General features: G+C 39.1%; 2 protein-coding genes across 2 annotated transcripts in view; one reads left to right on the top strand and one right to left on the bottom strand.

Moving 5' to 3' along the window:
• The window catches only part of ZFYVE28 (zinc finger FYVE-type containing 28), a gene marked incomplete at its 5' end in the record, with an annotated part of 165,069 nt that extends 157,469 nt beyond the window's left edge, over window positions 1-7,600 (bottom strand). Inside the window, one exon of the mRNA XM_081999561.1 lies at window positions 7,562-7,600. Within this exon, the coding sequence (XP_081855687.1) occupies window positions 7,562-7,600 (39 nt within the window). The remainder of the gene's footprint in view (window positions 1-7,561) is intronic.
• A 3,794-nt stretch (window positions 7,601-11,394) lies between these two features.
• CFAP99 (cilia and flagella associated protein 99) overlaps window positions 11,395-25,444 on the top strand; it is a gene marked incomplete at both ends in the record, with an annotated part of 58,421 nt that continues 44,371 nt past the window's right edge. Inside the window, 2 exons of the mRNA XM_081999248.1 lie at window positions 11,395-11,514; window positions 23,496-23,640. Of these exons, the coding sequence (XP_081855374.1) occupies window positions 11,395-11,514; window positions 23,496-23,640 (265 nt within the window). The remainder of the gene's footprint in view (window positions 11,515-23,495; window positions 23,641-25,444) is intronic.

The raw sequence follows: 25,444 nt of genomic DNA, 5'->3' as shown, positions 1-25,444 counted from the left end.
GTAATGCAAAAAAGTAACTACTGGGGAGAGAAGGAGGAAAATCCTATAGCCTGCAGGGTAGAACAGAAATACACAGTCAGAATGTAGCAAGTCTGACCCACATCATCAAAACGAATAAATAAGAGCAAGACCTTCCAGTTATAGCAGCAAGGTGTACTGAGACAGGAAGGCTGTATCTAAGTTGCCCAAACAGTCCCTCTCCCGTCAAAACTCACTCTTTCCTATATCCTAAATCTAAACCTCTGAAATGCATTACAACTCTTGTCACTCGCCTGTTTTCGAACAGCAGGCAGCTGACATTGCCTCAAAGGAAAACTGTGTTCTATTACCCCGAGCTATCCATCAGACATAGGTTAAGTGCTTTGCTTTAGCTGACTTGGGGATAGCTTGAGTTTATAGGATTCAACAGCTTCAGCTAGCACGGAATGCAGCAGCTCACTTCCTCAATGCAAGCAGAGGGCATATTGTCATTATACCAAATATCCCTGGCATGTAATTTTAGATACAATAAAGAGTTGGAATATTTGTTTTCATCTTGAAAGTAAAAAAAAAAAAAATTCAGCTGAGAACAGGTAAGAAACTCCAATTTAGCAGCATCCTCCAGTAAAATGACCAGGCTCTAGAAACTTGCTCTTTCACATTGGCCAGTCTTCAAAACATGAGCCTTCAATTAATTTAACATCATTATTTAAAAATAGTTTTACTGAATGAATTTAAATGTCACTAGCACAACTGCCATAAAGTAGATCTTCATAACTATTAAGGCAGTTAGATAAAGCATGTCAAAAGTATTTTCACTGTTTATTTTTCAGTTCAGTAGGAAAATATTCTTCTTTGGTCCAATGCAGAGGGTATTTTTGGCAGGTTTGGTTTTTTTCGTTCTTCTAAATAACCTAGAAAGAATGCATTGTGATCATTAAAAAGCATTTTTTTCCAAATCCTGATAAGTACCACCATATGGGAGGAGGAGGGGAACAGAATCTAAACACCCAAAACAAGTTTCCAAGAGAAAGAGAAGAAGATAGTCTGCAGGACAAGAGACACATTAGGTGACATCAATGGCTGCTTGAGAAAGTTTATGAAGAAAATGCTTACCTCACTAGAATGAAACTCAGCTTTAAGCACTGAGAAGTCAGTAGTCATTCTGGAGACCAGAAGTATAAATGAATTGAAAACCGATTAGACATTTCAAGGAAAAATGTTCAGGAGCTATTGAATTATAAGGGTACAATCTGCAGCTCAGGAAACTTCTATGCTGCAGACTACCACAAGTTTAAGAGAAAGCCCAGGGGAAATATCAGTTTCTATTCATCTCATCTTTTTTCCCCAGGCATCTGTTACAGGACACTGAGAAAAAGATAACCACCAGACATCACACCAGGCTCGACAGACCTTTGATCTGATATGGTATGACTCTGCTCACAGTAATCCAGATCAAAAATAATTTTGCAAGGTGTATGTATTTCTCTCGCATCAGAGTAATTAAGAACAGCCAAGCAATTCTCTTAATAGACAACTGCAATAGTCACCTACTTCCCTTTTTCAGACACAGGTAAAAAAACGAAGGCTAAGAAACAATATGACTGCAGGCAATTATCTTCAGCCAGCTGCAGAGCTAGAATAAAACAGCAAAGAATTACTAGTTTCCACACTTTTGTTCAAGCCACTAGATGGTGCTTCTAAAATGAAGTAATTCAGTATGCAAAAATCTAAAAATGAGTAACATATGCCAATTTATAAGTTGCCTTCCTCAGGATTGTTATCAATAGCAGTGATTAATGTGGTTCAATAGCTGCAGCCTCTGATCAGACAGTAGCAACAAGAATAATTAAGCAGATAATTGAGATCAAAGATCTGATCATGAAAATAGTGGATTTCCAAAAACCCAGTAATTGCTGTTTCCCTTAAGTAAGAAAAACTTCTTATTCTTCTGTCTTTGAAAGTCATTAGATGTTAACATAAATATTGCATTAAATAACAAGTTCTGTCCACAAACTGCTGTGCCCAAAGGCTTTGATTACTGTACGGCATCAGTAAAAAGAAGCTTTATGCTACCAATAGCATTTACCTTTTCTTTCACTCTCCATTCAAGTGGTTTTCTCTAAGACATTTTTCCCACAATTGAACTTGCTCTAGTTCTCTTCTGTAAAGATCAAACCCTTCACTTTTAAGATTCTGAAATTCTAGCTAAAATAAGATGCTAACTGCTTTCTACCTATCATTCTGTAAAATCATCTTTCCTTTTTCATTCACTCCCCCAAAACTAGTCTCAATTTTGCTTGCCTACTCCAGCAGCTTCAGCCTTTTTCATTTCTGACCATTTCCTTCCATCAAAACAACACTTAAAATAATCCTTGCTCTTCCTGCATCTCATTCTACTGACCCAACTTTAAAAACGCTCTTCGCCGTATGTTAAGCACATAGTCAACTGTGTAATTTTTACTATCTTCCGTTCTTGTAGAGTTCACACTTCTATTATCTTTAAAGACCTCTTCCTCTTTTTCTACTTACAACCAATTTTTTCCAACTCAAATTCCTACAAACGTGTTTCCTCTCATCTTTTAAAAAAAATAACTCCGTTTTGACTATTTCCTATTGTATTTCACATCTTTTACTTCTTAGAGTCAGCTCTGCCACTAAGCAATCCTGACAACACTACTGAGAAAGATTACCTTATGCATAGCTTTTAATGTTCAACACTCACCTAGGACTTTTTTTTTTTTAAACACTTGTGTAAATTAATGCAGAAACTCCTAGAGGTCATTTGATACTGGGGTTTTTTTGCCATTAGTTCTCACTTTTCTACTTTACAGGATTGATCTTGATCCCCTGTGAATGCTCTCTCCTACTGGCATGGGATCTTCTTCCAAAATACCCAGTTACTATCTCTTGTTTTAAATCCATTTTTTAAACTAGCATACCTATTTTTTTTCCAAAATCAACTTTAACAACTATTATTAGCAACTATTATTACTAGCTGTGGCTTACTTTTGCAAGATGTAGCTTAGTAAGAAGGCCCTTAAAGTTAGAGAAAGGCACTACGCATGAACACAGAAACAAGCCTTCTCCACGTACCAGCCATTCCACTTATCCCTAAATACTACTTTTGATCAGAGAGCACCATTGCTGAAGCATGTTAACAGGAAGCAAGAACCTCTTGCCTTGAAGGTGGATCTGCTCACCCAGCTGCAGAAAGTAATTATCAGATTAAAAAAAAGAAACCAATGAAAAGTATTTCAGAACAAATACCCAGGAAGATAGCAACTACAGTTCTCAGCATCTCCAAGCACTCCAGAGGGAGAAGGCACATAACCTCCGAAGCATATGAAAGAGGTCTGCTGAGTACCTACTTATCAGTAAGTGTTCACTCCTAGGTACAAGTTGAGGCCCTTTCCATAAACCCATCTTCACACCCCCGTGGGAGTTACACAGCCTTTTACTTAAAACAGACACTAACTCCACAACTGTACCTTGGCCAATCTTAGATAAAGATGTGTTTAAAAAAAAAAAAAAATCATACAAAACCTCCAGGCTTATGCAAGCCTTGTGAGCATCATTTAACTGGGACAAAACACTCACAAAGCAGTATCTTTACTACCAAGGACTGTGAATTTTGTGTGACTTATAGGAACATAAAGAAGTTCTTCAACATTTACGACACGAAGTCCTCATTCTTTTATTGTGTAAAAGAAACTAGGAGCAAAATTAGGTTAGCGAATGCACAACTGAAATATCAAAAAAAGAAGGTAAGGTCTAGTGAAAAACACATGTTCCTTGGCTTTTGTTTCCCAGGTAAACGTTTATTCAGATTCATAGATGTAAACACAAAATAAGCAATATTTAAAAAAAAAAATTAAAAAGTAACAAACACTAAAGGTGTTTCAGTCTGTTACGCTAAACAGATTAATAACATCTTGAAGTTGTGGTTAGAGACAGATTATTCCCCCCCTTCCTCCCCATCAAACACTAAACAGTTCTTTCAAAATATAAATACACTTGAGCTCAATTCAAGAGAGCTACCCCAGTGAGATAAGTTACCCACGCTTTTTTCAAGCTAATCTCTAGATTTAAGCAGCAACATTCACAGAAATTATTCTGCATACTTTGGATATCAAAAGCATTTCAAAACTCTGCAAAATCAGTCCAGTTCTGTATTTTTGCTGGATGCTCAGATCTGCCCAGGAGCAGGTTCTGACCTGACACCTGTGGAATGCTCCAGCAGCAGAAGGTACAAGATAAGAAATTCCCTGACATGACAGGAAATATGTCTATTGTATCCATGCATAGAGACAAATATTTTGATTTAGAAGGAATCATCCTTTTTCTCAGAAAGGTGGCAGTGCCTGGGAAGCCTGCAGTGTCCTGAGGAGGTCAAACAGAGTGGCCATTGTTTCACGAGTGTGCTGCAGTTCAGGAACAGTATTGCTTCAAATCACTCCTCTGCATTTTCTCCTGGTTCAAAAGCAAACACCACCTCCCCCTCCAAAAACTTCACGCATTCAATCTGCAGTACCCAAAAGGAAAACACATCTTACAGAAAACATTTAAAAAATTAAATAACAATTGATGTGGTGGAGGAGGCTGGAAGCAAAATCTCATCTCTGCTCCGTCTCTAATACATCAGTTAAAAGTCTGCCTCCTACCAGCTACAGAGATCACGTCACTGCTATTTATTTCATTCTACAGTTACCTCTACCATCGGCATTTGATCTGGGTTATTAAAATCTGGTATATCAGCATACCTGAAGAATAGGGCTGGACAGGAAGAGCGCTGACTGCACCAGGATCTAGGAAAGTCATGCTGTTCTCGTGACATGCTCACAATATTAGTCAAGACTTTCCACTTCCTACACCCACATTTTCTCTCCCATCCGTGGTACATTCAGGGAGAGATGCAGCAGTTACCAAGTAAATACCTCTGCCTAGATGCACGTCCCTGCATCTCACAGTAACTTGACGATTATCCTGATAGTGATTAACAAGATGGAATTACAAAACTATCTGCTCTATTCCATTTCCTCGTCTCCCCCATCTACAAAGATTAAGATGGATTAGTTCACATATTCTGGGGTTGGGTTTTTTTAGGAAGAATTATGAAACAGTTCCCCTGGGATTAAGCTAAACCATATATTCACACTCCTGAACGGGCTGTACCATCAATTTGCTGCGCTCTGATGCCAGCCCCCTCTGCCTTCGAAAGTATCTTTGAATGGCAGAGCCATAGGCCAAATGCTCAGTAGCATCAAAATCTGCTGCCACGCAGAGGTTCTATTATATGATATTAAGATCTGGAATACTTCATAAGAAGCATTCTCCATCACTGGTAGTAGCAATATCTAACTGATAAAATGTACCTGGCATCTGAAGTACTTAACAGCATATTATAACTAAGCAACACAAGTCACTAGTGGTGATAGCCCCCAGCAGAATAAATATTCAAAATTGTCATCTTCAAAGTGCATCATATTCAAAAATGTTTCAAAATGGACTGTGGAACCCACTAACCTTATGTGAAGGAATCCTAAGGATTCCTTGACAAAATAGGAAAGCAAGTAGTATAACCAGTAAAGTTAGTCTCTAAATGCGGGCTCCTCCATTTTACTTTCTAACCAAAAAGTGCTGTTGAAGCTTCTGTGTGTTTAACTATATTATCCATACAAATCCAATAGGCACAGGAGAAAAAAAAAAGCTTATTTTTGAAGGAACACATATTATTACAGTTTACCAGTAGCCCATTTTGAATAAAAGCACAAAAAGTGCTGTTGAAGCTTCTGTGTGTTTAACTATATTATCCATACAAATCCAATAGGCACAGGAGAAAAAAAAAAGCTTATTTTTGAAGGAACACATATTATTACAGTTTACCAGTAGCCCATTTTGAATACAAGTACAAAAATGATGTAATAAGCTACTGAAAATAACGAAAACTATCTGCAAAGGTAGTATACACTCACAGCAAAAGAGACACGTTGCTGGTTTTAAACTAACAGTAGTAAATGTTACATATATGAGGCCCAGTGTCATGCAACAGGCTTGGGAAATTCATTTACCACATAAAAGTCCCACAAAAATATAAACATATACTGTTTGACACAGACCTTGTATGCTGTATGTTCAGCATCCAACACAGGAACAGCATATTAATAAGTAAGTTTTATAATAAGAAGATGAAAATGCAGTTGGAAAGAAAGTTAATGTGAAATCTAATTAGTTTTGATAAAAAATAGTGACAAAAGCTATATTTGGAATTATTTCTTCTGCATTTAAGATTACCAATATTTCTTTTTTTTCATTAACTCTTAGTTGTTCCTTGGTATAAAAGATAAATAACAAAGTTTATTGAAAGCTACCTGTAATTTGCTACTATATTTTCAGTTACTTCACCTCTAAATTACTTTCCTTTCAGTTATTAGCAGCAATATCAGACAAGTATGTGTTCTTCAACAGTACTCACCAGGGTTATGACTACATACAAAATCCATAAAGCCAGCAAAATCTGAACTTCTATTTTGCACTATCACCTCGACTTTTTTTTTTTTTTTTAAACCCAGCATACTGGCTGTAATCCGAGCGAAAGAATTGTGTGCATGGAAGACTTACAGAAACAAGGCTTAACGCTATTACTTAAATTAAAACGTAATGAAAAAAAAAAAAACACGGGTAGCGACAGACAGGGACAAAGAATTAAATCAAGTGCTTCGTAAGGTAAGAAAGTACACTGACTGCTGCAACGCCTGGAGGAAAAAAAAAGGATGCTGTAGATGTTCAAAATCAGTAATGCCCTTCATACACGATCTGAACATCACATGTGAGACAAGATCACTCTCCAGACAGTTGTTATTTAACTCGTGCCAGATGATGATAATTTAATTCCAAAGCAAGCTATGATTCTTGGATTCCTTCCAAGAATTTCAAAACGAAAAGAAATGAGCAGAAAACACACACCTACAGAGCACCATTCAACAATTTTTTTTTTTTTTTTTTATGAAGTAGTTCTCGGTAGGACGCCGAGAGCCGAGCAGGAGCCTCCGAACCGCCGGCTATACGCAGACCTCGGGGAAGAGCCGGCAGCAGGTCGGCCGAGGAGCGCCCGCCGGCCCGGCACAGCCCCCCCGGCGGCTCCGCGGGGCCGGGGAGAGCCCCCTGCCCGCCCCGGCCCCAAGCAGCCCCGCGGCACACGCTCTGCTTTGTCATCTCTCCCCCCGCAGCGGGCGAGCGGGTCCGCGCACGCCGGTACGAGCCGCTCGCCCGCTCCGCGGCCCCGCGCGCCCCGACCCTCCCGTGGAACCGCCACGGACCACGTCCAGCAGGACCCGTCCCAAAACAAGCGGACCTACCCGGCTCCGCGCCGACCTCACGCACCTCCTCGGTGGCGGCGGCGGCTCCCGGCTAAGCACCGCCGCGAAACGACCCACGGCCGCCAGCGCCGCGGCTGCGCGCCTGGTCCGCGTCCCACCGCCGCGCCTCAACTTCCCAAGCGCGGGCTGGGGGTGACCCCGGGGGGAGGCGAGCCGAGGTACCGCTGGGCAGCGGCGGGCAACGGCGGCTCCTCACAACTTACCTTGGGTTTGTAGAGCCACTTTCTGAACCTGTTCATCATCACCGCGGCCGCTGCCACCCCGCCGCCTGCCGCTGCCACAGGGGCTGCCGTCTCCCCGCCCGCGCCGCTCGAGGGACCGGCGCGAGCCCTGCCCCTCGCCGGGAGGCTCCGCCGGCTGGTGGTCGTCGCCGCCGCCGCCGCCGCTCCTGCTCCTCCTCCGGGCAGTGGCCGCCAGCCGCTGCGGAGCGCGGGCGCCGCGCGCTCGCCTCAAAGCAGGGACCGGCCGCCGGCACTGAGGACTCCGCGCCTCGCTGACAGCCCCCAAAACATTGCGTGGCCGGCAGCAGCGCCCCCCGGCGCATGCGCGCGGGCTGGCCCACTCTCTCCCTCCCCGCTGGCTCCTGTCCCCGCGACCAATCGGATGGCGGCCGGGGACGGCCCCGCGGAGAAGTCGCCCCGCCCACTCGACTGCTCATTTGCGTAACACGGGAAGGGGGGCGGAGAGACTACGTGCCCCAGCATGCCACGCCCAGCAGCCGGAGGCGCGGTGGAAAGCCCCCGTAGCCCGATGGATGCCGGGACTTGTCTTCTCCGCGGCCAAAGCTGAGCGTGGCCGTTTGAGGAGAGCAAGCCCCTACTTGGGACAGTCATCCCTACCCGAGCGCGTGGTAATCGGATGATTGATTACAGCAGCCCGTGAGCACAAAAATCGAGGAGTGGCGGAACGAGTTGCTTGGCAACGGCAGCAAACAATCGCCGCCATCTTTTTTCCCGGCCGGGAAGTTCTTTGCCCCCTATCGGGCCGTTCCCCAATACGAAAGCGGGCGCGCGGGAGAACTACAGCTCCCAGCAGCCCCTGCGCCCCTTAGCAACGGCGCCGGGCCGGGCCTGGCCGATCCGCCGGCAGCTGCAGCCGAGTCTCTGCGGCTGGAAGGTCCCGCCGCGCTGAGAGATCGGTGTTGGGCTCCGGCGGGGACGTAGGCGGCCGCCCGAGTTGGCAAGGGCAGCCAGGTACGGGACCGGGCAGCGCCGGGTTGCGGGGCCGCCCCTGGGGGCGGGGGCCGCTGCGCGCTCGCGCATTTACCTCAGGCGGCGGCGCCCGCCCTGGGGCGCGGGGTGCCGCACCCCCGCGGCCTCACGGGCGTCAGCCGGCCGCAAGGTAGCTGTCACCGTATGTGATACCTCCGAAAACAAAAATGGGTGCAATGCGCGATGTCTGAAAGTGTCAGGTGCCCTGGGCAGGCTTGTGACTACTTCACTCGTTTATACGTGCGTATAAATACAACAGAAAATATTAACGGGGCCTGTGTTACACTATAGGCAGGGTTGTTGGGCTTTGCTCCCAGAGCTTTCATGAACTGTTCTGATTTCGGGCAAGTAGCCAGCCTTGGTGTCCTTTGGCTTACCTATCTCGTAAATACAATACAGCTTATTTGCTGAAGGTTTTGTACAATGAATATTTAATTGTAAAGTTCTACAAGGTATTAGATAAAAAAATACTGTGTCTTGTCAAGTAAAATACCTCCGGTAGGTATGCAAAACACTGAATTATATGCAAATTAAAAATAAATATAAGGTCCAGGCTATAGCTGCTCAGGGTGAGTGTTTTCCATCTGATGCTTTGCTGCCTTAAGGGAGGAATCTGCTGAAAAGAGGACCTGTGCCCAGAACTGCTCTCTGCTACACTCAGGTGACTGTCAGCGATGTGGAAAAGTCCAGAATAAATGAGAATGGCAGGGTGTAACCATTGGGACAATTGCACCCTATATTCAGTCGCTCTTTTTCTAGCACGCAGCTGAGAGAAACACCTATTCCATTTTGAGCAGAAGCTACTTGATCTGACTGAATTTTGCAGGGAGGCTTAGTTCAGCCCACTTTTTAAGGACGGCTTTCATCAGAGGAAATGCAATAGCAGTCTTTCTGGAGGAGCAAATGTAAAACCTGACAGCATCTTTCAGGTCATTGAAACCAGTCCCTACAGTTCTGGCTAGTCTTATCTTATGTAATTGCTTTCAAAATGTCTCCAAGCTTCGTTGTAAATAAGGCTAAGTCACACTCTTACCTCCTTTAACTGAAATTCTGCATCAGATAATGGAATAAAATTTCTACCATGTAGTACATAGTATAAACTTATATAATTTTTATACATAGCAATTAGATTATTCTCCTAAATGGCTGTGTGGAAATAAAGGTGCATGTCATAACACAAAGCATTTTATTCCTGATGTATATATTTTAAAGTGTTGATGATAATAATAGCAATTTGTTTAAATGCAGTCACAAGTGAAGTTCTTTCTATTAAGAACCCCTGTATGCTCAGAGTTCTCAAGGCATTAACTGTATGTCTTAGTTTTCATATTCCAGTTTTTGGTTTTAATGATTGTTATTTGGAGGGAAGGGGTTCAATATCAGCATGTACAGAGCATGAGAGCTCAAACTTATTTCTGATATGCGAGAAGAAAAAATATTTGTCACTGGTAGAGCTGTTGGAGCGTGAATTATGATTCAGTCTGAATGAGTACAGAGGTATTTCTCTCTCCTTTATCCAAAATGCCTTGTGAGCGTAAGAACCTTGGCAGGTGCAGAGAGCTCATGAGTCTCAGGGGAGTGGAGAAATGGTGATTCCCCCTGTGACAGACACAGCAGCACCTCTTCTTTTCTATTTTCCATCACTTGTCATCATCCAGCCCTGTCTTGCTGGACATTTTTTTAATTGGACATTTTGTCTTGGTCATACCAAGTAGCTAAATGCCTATATGGAACATAATCACAGACAAACTCTTTTTTTCAGTGGTTTGAGACTAGTAATTAAAAATGCTGTTTAGGCAATTATTATTGAGTATGATAGTGCTGAGAGGCAGGGTACAAAAACACTGTATCAGGAAATGTTGCAATATCCTTTTACAAAAAGAAATGAATTCTCTTTACCACAGTGGGAATGAATCATCTTGATCAAGCATTCTTTTCTAACATCAGAATATGATGATATATAAAATGCAAGTATGATTTTAAAATATGTATTTTTATTCTCACTGTGGAATATTACTTCTGTGCTCATTTTTTCCCATTGCTAAACCAAATTAATGACTTTCAGCCCTGATCATTACTATCCTTGGTCTTTCATACACACTGTGGATGTGTATAAACAAATGAATTATAGTTCTTGTCACGCAAACATTAAAATCTAGGTATCCAGTTCTGCAGAGTCTCATACATATGAGCAAGACATCATTCAAGATAGATATAATCCAGTCATTTCACAAACAAAGCAGCAAGCATAAAAAGTTCCCAACTGCTGTGCCTTCAAAAACCTTGACAGTGGCCTAAACTACTGATCTGTCATGATCGATGCCCACTTTGCTGACCAACACTGTCTCATTGCTTCCTTATATTCCCCATCTCTCTATTCCTATTCTTTTGTTGTTAATTGTCATTAACAATATGTGATAAGATTTAAGACTAAAATTTTGCTTTCAGTTGCATCACGCCAGGAAGAGTAAAGTATTAAATAGGACCTGTATAGTACACATGCAAAAATTCATGCTTTTCTCTTATATTATCTCTAATTTCATCAAATAACCTGGTACAGAAACCATTTTAGGTATCATCCTAAGGATCTTTTGAGGCATTTGCAGAATAAGAAATATGTAATTATGTCTTCTACTTTATTGATGTTTGTACTGTATTCTTATTTCTCCTGTTAGCTGTGCTGAGTGACTGTGATTTTGAAAGCTTGACCTAAATGTTCTCTTCTACATTACTGCAGTATATCTTCTCTATGAGCCTATCAACATTATGCTACAACTGAAAGAAGCATGAAAAATTAATGATTTACTATATTTATAGGATTCTCCATGGTGAAGATGGTCAGCCATGGAAAACATATTGCAATAATAGTCCAACAGCTTAACAAATTTAACCCTGAAAATCAGAGCGTGGAGGATTTCTTGAATGAATCAGCTAAGATGTTGCAGGTATATTGTTTCAGTTGGTCTTACATATCTTACTGTGTTTTACTATGTGATTTTAAATATAAAGATCTGTTTTCTGACATGTTGTAACCTTCACAGATTTTCCTTACAGTGACATTTTTCATTCATGACTAAAGTCCAAATTTCTTATGGTTATCACCAGAAAAACAAGGAAGCAAAGATCAGAGTCATTGAGTAACTGTTTGGGTAGCAAGAAAAGATGGGGAAAGCAACAACTTCCTAAATTGGACCTGACAATGATAGGAAAAGCTCCTCTTCGATTTCTGGCTAGGCTGTTTTGTAGTTTCCTGTGTCCTTTTCTCCTTCCAAATGGAAGTATCTGTCAGCAGCACCTGTTTTGTATATATGAATGCAGTTCAGAAGCTGGCTCACAGGATCAGGTACTCTTGCTTTGAGGGCATCAGTGACCATCAGAACAGTGGGACAGAAGGCAAGTGACAGTGAATCAACTACCTGATTTTAATCTAACACTGCAAGTATAACCAGACCAAGATTTGCCAATATGTAGCTATACTGGCTGAAACAGTTCCCATCCTTTCCTGACCACAGCCTGAAACCTCTTCCCATCTCTCTGTCCTCAGGGCCACCCTGACTTGTGCTGATGCAGTTACTGCATTGAAACAGCTTTAGAAAATCACTGAGGGAAGCCAGTGATATTGTTTAGACTGCTATTGTCTGTGCATGCCATGTATTATCAAACTACATTGCCAGAGCCCTGATTCCACACTGCCGTGCAGCTCAAGTGCTCCTTTCCACTCCTGATAATAAACCACTGCTATTCCAGCTGGGTAGTCTTTTACATTGATTTTGCATAAACACAAATGACTACAAGAATATATTGAAAATATTAAAATCAGAGGCTAAGACAGTGGATCCATACACATTTCTTGGGCGTTTGCTTTCTTAAACAGTTTCTACTCAGGCTCCCAGCTTCTGCTGCTGCCCTCCTGCCTTGTGGTACTGGGATAACCCTTTGTGCATTCATATGCTGAATTACATCAGGGAACTGATAGAGTTTCAAAATAATCATTCTTCACTGGGCAGAGAGCAGGGAAATTCAGCTGCCACTGCTGCGAAAATAAATACTTGTAAAAATTAATATTCAGATCATTGTTCTTCTCAGCCCAGGAAAGGTGATACAAAGACAAAAGAAGCAGTAACTCCATTAAAGAAACATGAAACTCAACTTTCATAATAAACCCTTTCAAAAAGGGGAGGAACAGGGAGTATAGCTGATGCCAAAGATAAGGCAAAAGTTTTTCTCTGGGGTAGTTTCAGTTCACTTACTACATAATATTTTTGCTGAAAAGTAAGATCTATTTTTATATAAAATTCAGCTTTATTTCAGTACCAAATGGGTGATTACAATTCATCATGGAAAATTCACTTCACTTCTTTCTTTTCTATTTCATAGTAGGCATATGATCATAAAAATATTGTAGCATTTTTGTATACATGATTTCCAGGCTTGGCCACTTACCAATTACCCAATATTAACTAACCTGTGCAGAAACTTCCTCCAGTTTGTATCCTGATTAACATTAGCACTTTAAATCACAGACTAGATTCAAGACTGTATGTCTCATGCTAGCAGCATGACAAATAGCAAACCTAGTGTTGTGTGCTACTGACCAGACAAAAATCAGGAGGGTCAGATTCCAAGAGCACAGATCTAAATAATTGCAAGAGATGACTCTCTGTATTTATTTACTTACTTAGGCATGCAGTGTATCAGACTTGACTTTTCTACAAGTTACTATCTTCTATTCTATTAGACTTTTCTAATCGGTCAATTAGTTTTCCATCCCCTAAAAGTACAGTCAGATTCCAGTCATTATCAATACTGTATGTTTCATTCATATTATATATCTTTATTGTATTTGAATGTTTTATAGTCTTTATGTCATTCTGATATGATACCTGAGGTGTCTTGTTTTATTCTGTGATAATCTCTTGATGGCCTACATAAAATATGCTTGTTAGCTATTGGTCAGCTGTTTGTGGTTGCTCCTGGTGAAACCAATAATTTTGGGCTAGATTATTTTTCTCAAAATAAGAAGACAGCACACACAGGTCATTCCAGAATATGTTCAAGGGAGTTTAGCACCCCAGTAGTGTCTCTGCCAGGCTGCGGGAGCCACTACAGATGCCAATGTTGTCAAGTGCCAGATCCCAAAGATCAGTACCTCTGACAGCCACACATGCTCTCTTGAACTGCAAGTAGCAGATAGCAAGGGATATTTTGCAGAGCAAAATCTCTGTCAGAATGAAGTAGGTTTCGAAAAGCAATATAAATTCTTGCAGGCGCTGAAAGTCAATAAAACTACTTATTTGGAAATCTAATAAATTAAATGAGGAGATGGGCATCCTTGGCTGGTCAGAAATGGGGCATGATATCAGTAAAGAATAAGAGGTAATGGGTAGCATGGAACTGAGTTGTGAAGCTTCTTGATAGCAAAGACAGGCAGCTTTCATTCATGTCCTAGAATCAACTGTGAGATGCTAGGTGTTGTAAGTGGGTCAAAACAATGGACTAGCAGAACAATCTTAATGATAGAATGCCAGATAGCTGATTTGCTAGCAAAAGATTGGGTTAGTTAAACCCAGGAAATAGATGTTTATTACAATAAAATAGAAAATTCTGAGACACTACCTTAGATTTTTTGCTATGGAAAATACTACTTGAAACCTACTGTTCAAAAAGAGTAAAGAAGATGTGCACATAAACTGGTTATGATATCCTGGAGGGTAGTCTACATGAAGTTATGGGTATGGCTGACAGGCAGGGTGGCAATAGTACCAATAAGGGAGGAAAGAAGTAGCATGAGTGCACTGAAGGTTTTTTTTTAGCATTGTTGAAATTAAGCTGACAACAACAACAAGGAAATGTCACAGAGAGAGGCCAGCACGTTAGACTGTAGTTTAGGGTTCTTATTTGTGTACATGATAAACGTGGATATGTTATGAAAGGAAGTTGGATTTAGACCCAAGGGAGTGAGTCTAGAAGGCACAATCTGTCTTGATCAAAATATCCCTGTCAACTATCTACCAGGGGCATAAGACCATTCTTGTGGGAATCCTTGCAAATTAAAGCAGTAAAAATTGTTGGTGAAGTGAGGCACAGGAGAAGTGAATGTGGGCAAGCAAATATATGTTAAAATTAAGGACTTTACAGCATGAATATATAAAAAAAGAAAGAGGCGTAAGATCCAAAGGATCGAAGCTGTAGGGTGAAAAAATACTTTGCAAATAATAGCAAGAAGTAACGGGTGGATTTCCATATTGGATCTTTTACTAAGTATATAATCGGTTGAATATTGTGCTCAAAATCCAACACAACATTTCTGTTGGTTCCACTGTGGTGCTGTGGAGGTGACACAATTCAGAGGTTTGTGTAATAACTCTTCAGCAAGATTTTCTTCTTAATTTCTAGATGCTCTAATTTTAGTTACATGTAAGGTTAGATAAATAATTAAAACCCAAAATACATGATTGTGTGAAGTAATAATAGTATATTCTGCTCCGTCACAAAGACTGTGTAGAAATTTTTACGTTTTGGCAGTTCACAATGGTTGGGAGATGGCTGTACTGTAGAGGTTTAGAATACCAAATATTGGGCAGATATAAGAGAAAGATAAACTCGGTTCTGTTTTACGCTCCATCAGCTTTCTATCCCTGTCCCTTTTCATACTGACCCTCAAACTTACTTACCCAATCTCTTCATTTAACCTGTCCCGGTTCCATCTCTTCAAGTTGTTGATTCCAGTGCTATTGTCACTGTCCGACAAGTCCTACTCGCCTCCTTGGTTTTGTTCTTCTCACCTCAAAGTTCTTGCACATTCAGTTCTAGCCTCTACTATACCTAAATCATATCAGAAATATATCTCTCTCTTCAAACTGAAGCCCACAAGAAGCAGATGTCGCAGAGAAGACAGGCAAGACAGACTCCTCCATCAGTTTGAGCTCCCAGACTGATCCAGCATAGCATATCTCAGTCTTACCTTGTATCGTAGCAAAAGCTCTGCTTGCCCTGGGCTGAGCATGGTAAGGGCACAGAGAATCTTCAGGGAAGCTTACTGCCACAGTACAAATTCACAAAAAACATGTGCAAATGGATATTTTTTGCTTGGCAAAATGTGCATGGTTTTTCATAAGAAAACCAAAAGGCCAAATTTGCTCAACCCCTTGTGTGCCGCTTTGAAAATACATCCCTAGCTGTTTTGCTGCATTTGATTTGCAACTGCTTACTATTTCCAAATAGCTAATTCAAAAACTGAAAATTTGACAACTTTCTATGAAATATCAGTTCCTTGTATCAGACCATGTGAGCCACTCTCATCTTGTTCCTCTTGAATAGCATGGGAGGGTATCCATTAACTTCAACAGGAGCAGAATAACCTCTTGACTATTATTATTTTTTTCTTCATGCATCTTTATAATTTTATTTAAATATCATTGTTCCCATCTGAACATATTCTCTCACTGTAGGCAATCTCGTCTCAAGCTTTGAGATAGAAATCTGTTTGGAAAACATTTGGGTATACAGTCTACTTCCAAATATATTCCGGAGTGACTGCCCAGAGTCAGAAGCATTACTCTGTAAATGAGATAAGTAGTTGGCCATCTTTACTTATAGAGAAATGATGGCATTAGATACTGCTATCAAGAGTTATGTTTTTCAAGAGTTGCGTTTTTCTAGCTGTATGTGGGATTTAGCTTTACACAGTCCATTTACAGTAACGGTGGCCACACATCTAAATCCCTGTGTACTGCTTTGAAAAAGCACCCATCTTTCCCTGCATTTTTGTAATTGAGTAGATCAAGCAGGTAACATATCCAATAACTGGCAGGATAAATTTTTCTTTTTCACATATTGCACTTTGCAACCACTCAGTATTTCAAGATACAAATAGGGAATCAGAAAACTAGTACTAAGGAATAGAAAGTGAATTTTAAAGAGCAGAGGTAAACCATTACTTTGACAGTAGTTCAGGTCTGTCTGAACCACTGTGTGTATAAAGATAGAATCTTCTTTTGGTGTGATGGAACTGTATAAATAAATTGCTAGAGTGTCAGGTAGTTAATAGTGTTTAAAACTAAGGTGTCAAGAGAGAATATAATCTCTACAAGGCCACTCAGGAAGCAAGAGAGAAAGACACGTTCCAGTCTCAGTTCCTATCTTCCAACTCCTAGTTCATGCTTCTATATACAAGTGCAGTTAGGGAAACTCACTGATTATTAGCCTCCTGTTTTCACAGAAATAGAAATTAAATATGGTAAGGATTTTTAACTATTGAATAGTTCATTTATTAAAATAAAATTATAAAAATTATAATAAAATATAAATAAAATATTTAAATAAAATATAAGAGAATAAGAAATAGAGAAACATGATTTTCTATAACTAGAATGTTATGATCAAAATTAGTCTAGAGGTGATTCTGTGTTAAACTCCATACTTTTTATTTCTGCAACATGTGACTTTTACATCATAAAAAGAATTTCTATTTGTTGTTCTCAGCAAATGATCAGACTTCATTTTCCTCCTGGAAGAAAACTACATTCTGACTTGCAATTCAGTTATTTATAATCTTCATGTTTATTGTGTTGTAAGTTATGATGTTCATAACATAATACTGGACTTACTTTTCACTGCAAACATTTTCAATAAGAACAAGGATTCATTAGTAATGTGGCGGGTGATTCCTAGTTGCAACAAAAAAGCCTTCACCTTCAGCCATGAAGAATCCTATTATTCCGTTCAAACCTCCTAAAAACAAATAGTAAGTACAAATAAATCCTTTTGCTTCAATTTTGTGGCCTTGTTACTATTAAAACGGAATTCAATTTGAATTATCCTGAATAACACATTAACTTAAAATAATTCCTTAAGTCTATGTCAGATCTTTAAATCATCAGTATTTACATTCAAATTTACATCTCTATTTCTATTGTTCTTCATTTCAATGCCCAGACTACTTCTCCTTGTCTATCTTCCTAAATGCTTTTTAATACTCCTTTCATCAGACCGATGCCCTCCAGATAGTATCTTCATTCTTGTATACTAAGCCCTCTTCTTTTCATTAAGTATTCTTCAATTAAATCTATCAAAAATGATCCATATCCAGAGTTATCCTTCATCCAGTGTATATTGTACATAAGGATATTGTTTCATCAAGCCATTTATAGAAATGGACTGCATCTATTCATTTTGAGAAAAGATTAAGTTTTTTACTTAACTGAAGCATCCCAGGCATTTTTGCTTCCTTGTGACTGTTAGAATCAAGCTTTTTCTATGATAACAAGAGACAGATTTTAACACATAAATTACCATGTGTTTGTGCCTTTCTCTATGCAAATAACTCATTTCATTTTCAGTGGAATTATCTACTTCAATTTGAGTTGCATGATCAGACCCATCATATTGACCTTTATAAACCCCATGTGCTGAAAAGCTTAATTCTGTAAAATCAGAACTGCCACCCCAAATTCACTGTATTACTCCTTTATCCCTCTCATGTTAATAGCAAGATGAACCTGCTTATGAGCTTTCCATTTTGCAAGAACATGGTGTAATTTGGCATAAGTCTTCATAGTTCTCGTTTGTGTTGGTTCAGCTGTGCATCTCACACATGCCCAACTCAACTGTGAGTAAAATCCCCAAAGTCAAAAGTCATAGATTTGGTTTTAAACATGAAAATAATGTAATGCAAGATTATTTTGATACATGTGGTGGAAAATATCCTACTAAATTGTACAAGTCTAATTTGTGTTATTAGTTACTGACATAAATGCAGATTAGGATCTTTCTAAGGAAAGAATGGAATCTGATTTTTCTGCAATGTCCTGCTCATGTGATTTAATATTAAGTACAAGGGAAAATAGCATTAACTATACCTCTTCAAGATGGTCAGCATTATCATATGAAGATTAAAATACTAGCTTTTGACTTCCACACAGACCGTAAATAGTAGAAGCAGGCCGTTCTCCTACTTACATCCTAAGATCCCAGGGGTTTTTCCCCATTGAAATTACTGTAAGCATTTTCACTGACTTCAGAAGGAAAGAGGACTAGGTTCTGGTGACTGATTCAAAACCCAGTGAAGTCAACAGGAATATTTTCTTTCATTTCCACAGCATTTTGATTAGACCCTTGGAGAGGACTAGCACTGATATCTGAATCACTATAAATTAATCAGGCTGCATCTGCAAAATGTGCATATTCTGCCTAGAGGTAGATGAGTTCAGTACATACTATGACTCAGTTCTCTCAGGAGGTGAAAGATATTGTATATTTTCATCAAATATTATCTTCTTTCTAAAACATTTGTTTCACCTTAGACTAAATCCTTATTCTGAGAAGTCTCAAACAGGGTATGCCTGATGTTCTTTTCCTTCCTTCTTTCCAGAAACAAGAGCTTTTCTTTCTCTCCTTACCCATCCTTTTCTGATTTCTCTGGCCCTTAAACAGGTCCCATTGTAACCATCCTTATTACCATACACCCACGGTGGCAAAGCTTGCTTTTTGCAGATACTTCTCTGTTTAATACATGCTATTTCTTGTACTAACACTCCTTGAAAGTTGTGTACAAAGTCCTATGCTTAAGTTTTCTTACAGTCTCTTCTCCCCCTTAAAGGAACTAACTGTCACCGAGCAAGGAAAATATGTCCATGGAAGCAGGCTAAGGGCATAAGGGATTTCTCAAAAGGGGAAGATAACGCCAGTCAGCACATATTCAGACAAGAGTTGCATTTTTTTTCACAGGATCATTCAGGATAAGTTCAGACCAGATCATTCTTTTATAACTTAAACACTTGGGAATCAGAAAAAGCTGAAATTCAATGCCATAGAGAGAATACTTTCAGATGTTTGTATGGCAATGACATTGTGAACATGTATAACTGTATTTTACTTATATCCAGTGCAGCCATTGGTCAACACAGTAATATATATACTTCCAAACATTAAAACTATAGGACCGTGCAGTATTCATCTACCGTAAACTTACTATGCTTTACACAACACAACAACAAATAATAAGCTGTAACATTAGAGATAGAGAGGTTGTTTCCTGAGCATATTGTTCAAGATCTATTTTGTTTGCTGATAAATTTCAATATTCAGTGCAACAGAAGATGATAGCTGCATGTGTTACTTTCACCTGTGAATCACCTGGCCTTCCTCATGCTGAAGGCCTCACACAACATACTTGCAAACGTAGCTAACTGATAGTGTTTTCAGAGAAATACATGAGGTAAAGAATACTTGAAAAGGTAGGAAGATGGTCTGATGGACAGAACAAAGGCTCACAAATTAGCGTTTGTTAATTCTTTTCTTGTTGCCACCAATGACTTAGTGTGTTGCCTAGGGCAAATCTCTTATCTGCTCCATACCATAGTTCCTGCATTTGCAAAATAGTATTAGCCAAAAGGAATCTCATTAAATGCAATTGATGTTACTAAAGTGTTTTGAGAACCTCATATAAAAGGTGCTATAAATGTACAATCTGTTATCATATTGTACTGTTTCAGGACCATTTGACCCACTTGTGAAATACATCCCACTGACATAAACTCTATCATAAAGCCACATGGAAAGAATGCACTTAGGAATTAGTGCTAGAAGTGACACCTACCCAACATATTACTTTCCCAAAGCAATTATCATTTCACATATACAGATAAACTGTAAATATCCTCGATGAAATTTGTTGAGGGCACAAGGCACCTTCTATGCAGAGAGTCTCCTAACTATTTTAAAGCATTGGCTCAGTTTTTTATTCACTAGATTATTAGCAGGGCTTAATTAACAACTGGCTCACCTTTGAGATTTCTTATTCAAGTACTGATCCTGCCCAGTCTTGTTTAGTTTATTATGAGTTCTGATGAGATCACTTCCTTAGATGACACAGCTGCAGGCTGCATAACTATTCTCAATTTTTATATGTAGAAACGGAACACTTAGTGCCATCTGTAATTAAAAACACATTCAACTGATAATGTTTCATGACAAGACTTTCTGGCCGGTGGTCCACAGAATTACCAATCAGTATTGATGTTCTGGGGTGCAGCTGTCCCCAGGCTGCACCTCCTGTCACCTCATTGCTTAGCTCGAAGCCATGTAGTGGTTATGTACTTTCTTGTTTAGGGACTAAGGAAGAGTAAGAACTTATTTCTGCCTTTGTCCTAACAACTAACTTCTGACTTGTTAGCTCACAACAGTAGAAGAAATAGAATAAATGTAAATATGCAATTGCATTTTTATGCTGTAGTCTGAACTGTATAGGAGATATGATTTGGGCACTGGTGTTGTCTTCTTGTTATCTGCTTGTCTACTTTTGGTCATCTCTTCAAAGTACATTTGAAAAGCACTGGTTTCTTGTAGCACTTTATAGATGTTTGATATCTCAAAGTACTCAGAAGGTGAATTCAAAGATTCTAATCAAATAAAGATCTTGGAAACAATTTATAATCTAGATTTGTAGTGGAGATAGTTGTGACCCTTTTTGTTGGGCTTGTTTCTTACGGGCTTGTCCAGTTTTACGATAGACTTTCTGTTTATCCTCAGAGGTACTGTTGTCCGCAAATTGATCTGTTCATGAACAGCAGCATTTGTTCAAGGGCAACAATTGTTTTAGATTCAAAATGTCACAATCCTACTTTTGCTGGAATTACATCATCCTCTCTCACTTTCAGGTATTTAATTTTGATTTTGCCTTCTGTGATGAATTCTTGGATATATCTAATATGGGATACATATTTGAACATTTAGTAGAGGATTAGATTTCTGGATTTTCTTTGTCAGTTTTATGAAAGAACTTCCATAAGTCTTCATCCAGAAAAGGTATATTTGGAATGCACTGTGTGCCTTACAAGAATTCTCAGTGCTAAACAAGATGGAGTGCATGCTTCCCATCAATTTTTTTTTTTTTTTCATTTTTCCAGATATGTTCAGTCTTTTTCCTCTGCTCTTACATTTGTGTCCATCCTGCAGCTAAGCCCTCCTGCATCTCCTCTTTTCCCCTACCTTTCTTTTCAGTCCTTTCTCTGTGCTCCTTTGCCACCTCACCCTAGTTGGCTCCATTTTCCCAAATGCATTCCCCTTTATCTTTCTCCCAGCTCAACCATGACTTGTTGGCTCTTCTTTCTCTAAAACCCTGATTAAGAATGTAGGTGATATCCTGCTTTTTTGCACTCAGTCTCTAATGCTGCCCGACAGACTTTGTGCAGCTTCCATGTCTTCGTGATTAGTTTGATTACACTCTGTTTCTTCTTACGCAACATATCTGGGTCACAGAATATATTCAGAGTCATATCTGATTACTTCAGTTATAGAAATGAAGCTTTTCTATCATTTTAACTATTATTAGCCTTAAGGACCTAAAAACCACAAACTGAGCTTGATTCTGTTTCTGTATGTGTATCATTAGTAATATTGTCTATTACAGTTCTGCTAGAGAGGTAGTCAGATGTAGTAGTGTAATCCCAATGGCAGTAAAGAAATTAGAAGGATGTATGTAGGTGTAATTTTACCTGTGTAAAATGTGTATGTGTATATGCATATATAAACATATATGGATATGGAGACAATTATATGGAGGCACTATTTTTTCTAGCGATGATGCACAAAATGGAAGGAAAGAAACCTGGCTTTTGAGCAGGAGTAGTGAAAAAGAATCATGCTTACTCTGAATGACAATCTGAGAAAATACACTTGGAATGCTTCTGCATAATTCTTTACATTTAAAAATTAGAACTGTAATTTTAAAGTTTTGCTTTATATTTTCTCAGTCTCAAGGCTCTATATAGTGTCATACATAAGAAAACTCACATAGTTCCTTCCAGCAGCCTCTAATAATACCTTTAAACTAGAAATTAATCACATTAGGGAAATAAAGCAATCAAGATGCTAGCAGATAGCCTACTAGGCAAGGTGAACTTCTGATCTCATATATTATTGCAGTTCAATTGTTCCCACATCTCAGAGCTGTGGGAGAGATCATATATCAGATGTGGACTACATGTTTTCAGAAGATGCACTTAGCTTTTTCCTTGGCTTCTTGACTAACTTCCTTAAGTCAAAGAATCATTACTATTTGTCATTTTGTCATAGTCTGGCTGTCCTTTCTCAATTCATGTAATAACAAACTGTTCTGGGCCTCAGATTTTATTGCAATGTTTAAAGGTGGTTCATACTATCTCATGTAGTAACAGATATTCCATAGGTTATTTATTAGGAGTGAAACTCTCTGTAAAGTTCAGGAGCATTCAGATTTTTTAAAGGCATTATGAGGTAGGACCCAAATGGTGTGCAGTGGGCATCTGACCCTCCTTTTTCTGTTCTCTTGTGGTATTGTATGAACATTGCGAGTGACCGAGAGCACAGCTGGATAAGAAACAAACAGTCTGCATTCACAAGAATCCTGGCACTCACAGGTTTAGTTCATAATAGTCATATTCTCCAATAGTAGGTTACAGTAGCAGTTAAGGGTCTTCTCCATAATGCCTGTCAAGCTTCTCCCCTCGATTTAGTCTCCACAAATAGCACAGACTTCACCTGCAAAGAACAGGTTCCCTACTGGGAAAGCAAACTCTTATTGAAACTTTTTCATACTGTTGACTAAGTTAATCATTGCTCACAGCTCAGAGACTTCAAATTTTCTTTGCATTAACTGTTGACATTTATACATCATGGCCTTTTAACTAAATGTGTATGTCAGCAGATAAACTGAAAGTTTAACATTGGGGAAGGTTACATTTTCCTTAACAAGGGCCATTAAGTTGTTAGGACAGCCCATATTTGATAGTATTAGAAGTGCGTCACCCGTACCAAAGGCGCTGCTGTTCATTATTCATGTTCTCCAATTACTTCAAAATGATTGTACATCTTTTTGTACGCAACTAACATTTTCTCATTTTCTTTCCAGAAGACATTAATCATTACTAATTTTGTATCTTCATAGACTCTTAATGTGACAGAAGAAAAATTTGTGTTGGATACACTAGCTGGATGCATAGAATATAAATCCTTATTGGATGTAGTAGTCAATGCCTTTTTTGTTCGGGATGGAAGATACTGCCTGATTTCCGAGCGTAATCTCTACATAAGTAAGTTTTCTTTAAAACAACAAACGTGTTTACCACAAAACTTTAAAAAATACTATTTTACCAGTGTAGGTCTTAATATCATATTACATTTGAAGCGTTGTCATTGTGCCAAGTGCAGTATGAAATACAGGACCTTTTCCAATGGTCTTATGATGTAAAGCCTAAATCCTGAAATTCTTGTTGTATTCTCACAGATGTTAACTGGAATTTTACCTACGAAAATTCTGCAGAATTCTGCAGAATATGCTTGCAGATTATGTAACATGCAGGTGGAAAATAGCATCGGTGACTGGAAGAAGTATCTTGGAAGTTTAAACATCACTTTATAAAAAATGTTCTTCAGTGATTTCCCTTTATTCTCTTCTATGCAACTTAGTGCCTCTGCCATTCAGATGTGAAACTGTATAACAAAGCTCTGTCTGCTGAGGAGCGTAGCATGTGTCACAGTATGAAGACACGATTGTCTCTATCCATACACGGATTTCTTACTGGTTACTGACCATCACAATGACATAAATAGACTTCTGCCTGTCTCCATAAGTGAGGTGAATTATCTTCCTTACATTAGTTACTTGGTTAGAATCAGTTGTAATACAACTATATCTGATAGTGTGAGCTATTAATCAGAGTAGTTACTACTCCCAAAGTTATCCCAGGCATTGAGAAGTACATAAAAAAGTAATTTAAGGAACATTTTTATGCCATACATTTAATACACATATACTGAGGTTGTTTTATTAAGTCCCTAAATAAGCTGGAATCACAAATCACACTGGCATTGGTTCTCTAAGTCAGATATGTTCTGAAGCTTTGTGGGTGCTTTGAAAATTCCAGTCAATTTAATTCAAAGTGGTTGGAAAATACAAAAAACCCATATCTAATATATCTACATTTTTATGTTTTAAAAGCTATTAAATTTTTATGGCAATTCTGGTTGCTTCTGTCACAATCTGGAAAGGTATAGAAATCTAAAGCAAATAACAAACGAAAGAGAACCTAAACTGCCAAGGATGAAATTAATAGTACATTGAATTTATTCTAAATGGTAATGCTTCATTGTCTCCATTTCTCCAAAGCCATGTTTTTCAGTGTCTGGGGCACATAAATTATACCTTTAAGTTGAGTGTTGCTATAATTGGATTGTCAGGATTGGTCCACACGAAAGCCTCCATTAATCATAGGCATAGGGTAGACCCCGGAAAATTTTCCTTTATCAACAAGTTGAGAGTCTACGGTCATTGGCTTACATTTTTTTTTAAGCCGCTTGTGATCCCCTTTGCCAAGCTGCATTGACACTTAAATGAACAAAGCTGCTTATAAAGGCTGTTGCTATGTGTGTGCAGATTTGAATTTAATAAAGCTTGTAGGAGATAAATGCATATTCTACCAAGAGAGCTTAAATATGTTGCTATGCTAAAGCACAAGACCGATTGCTATGCTGTAGCACATTGGTCAGAATTTACTGATTTTATCATTACTGTTTGGTGGTGGCTAAAATACTGCAGTGTAACTGAAGCCTGATTAATCAAAGTGAATATGGTCAATTGACAGCTGATACAGGAGCTCATGAACTTTACAGGTCTGCAAAAATCTCACAGCACTGACTGTGCCTCTTCCTGTATCGAACTGCATACTTGCCAGAGAGGGCTGCAAGAATCAAGTTTGGATTTCCCAGAGAATTTCACAATTTAAAAACTTGGTTTTATTCTAATTCAGAATAAAAACAAAGATTACAACACTTTCTGCAAAATGGTCACTTGCAAAAAAAAAAAAAAACTAGAAATATGACATTTTATGTTTAATA

The sequence above is a fragment of the Phaethon aethereus genome, assembly GCF_964289735.1.
Source record: "Phaethon aethereus genome assembly, chromosome: 4".
NCBI classification, from domain to species: Eukaryota; Metazoa; Chordata; class Aves; order Phaethontiformes; family Phaethontidae; genus Phaethon; species Phaethon aethereus.
The sequence above is the reverse complement of the archived record's forward strand: the minus strand, read 5'-3'. Positions and strand labels throughout refer to the sequence as shown.